General features: G+C 26.9%; 1 protein-coding gene across 1 annotated transcript in view; it reads right to left on the bottom strand.

Moving 5' to 3' along the window:
- Positions 1-360, bottom strand: part of LOC106880682 (protein numb-like) — a 47,631-nt gene extending 47,271 nt beyond the window's left edge. Inside the window, exon 1 of the mRNA XM_052976657.1 lies at positions 133-360. Coding sequence (XP_052832617.1) covers positions 133-197 — 65 coding nt within the window. The 5' untranslated portion in view covers positions 198-360. The remainder of the gene's footprint in view (positions 1-132) is intronic.
- Between the last annotated feature and the right edge of the window lie 314 nt (positions 361-674).

Below are 674 nucleotides of genomic sequence, written 5' to 3'. Positions count from 1 at the left end.
ATTATATATCACGTTTTGTAGTACTAAACTGCAGGAGTGATGTACAAACAAATAATAATAATAATAATAATAATAATTATAATTATAATAATAATGATAATGATAATAAGTTTACAGGATTTTTGAACTGACCTTAATCCATCCATGAAATATAAAAGAGCGGTGATGTTGTTACTGAAGACGGTTTCGTCTTCCATGAGGAATCAATGTTGATGTTGATATTGATGGTGCTGATGTTGTTGATTTTAATGCATGTATGTAGATGTTTATTACACATATATTTATATATATATATATATATGTGTGTGTGTGTGTGTGTGTGTTTATAAAGATATCCGTTTTAAACAACAGTAATGACAAGAACAATATAAAAAAAAAAATAAGCTCCAGATAGGATTGTTTTAGCTCCAAAAAAACAACTGTGTTTTCTTTAAAAATATAACATCATATATGTATATATGTATATATATATGTATATATGTATATGTATGTATGTACACGTCCTTTTTGAATGATATGAAACACAAACAAAATATTTTATAAACAATAAAACTACCCCCACCTAATAAGATGTCGTTACAAAAGAAAAAAAAAATTATAAAAATTTATAAAAAGATAAAAATAAGGGGAGGCACTCAGTACGTCTCCCGAATTAGCCTGACAGACCCGGGACA

The sequence above is a fragment of the Octopus bimaculoides genome, chromosome 25 (genome assembly GCF_001194135.2).
Source record: "Octopus bimaculoides isolate UCB-OBI-ISO-001 chromosome 25, ASM119413v2, whole genome shotgun sequence".
Taxonomy (NCBI): Eukaryota; Metazoa; Mollusca; class Cephalopoda; order Octopoda; family Octopodidae; genus Octopus; species Octopus bimaculoides.
The sequence above is the reverse complement of the archived record's forward strand: the minus strand, read 5'-3'. Positions and strand labels throughout refer to the sequence as shown.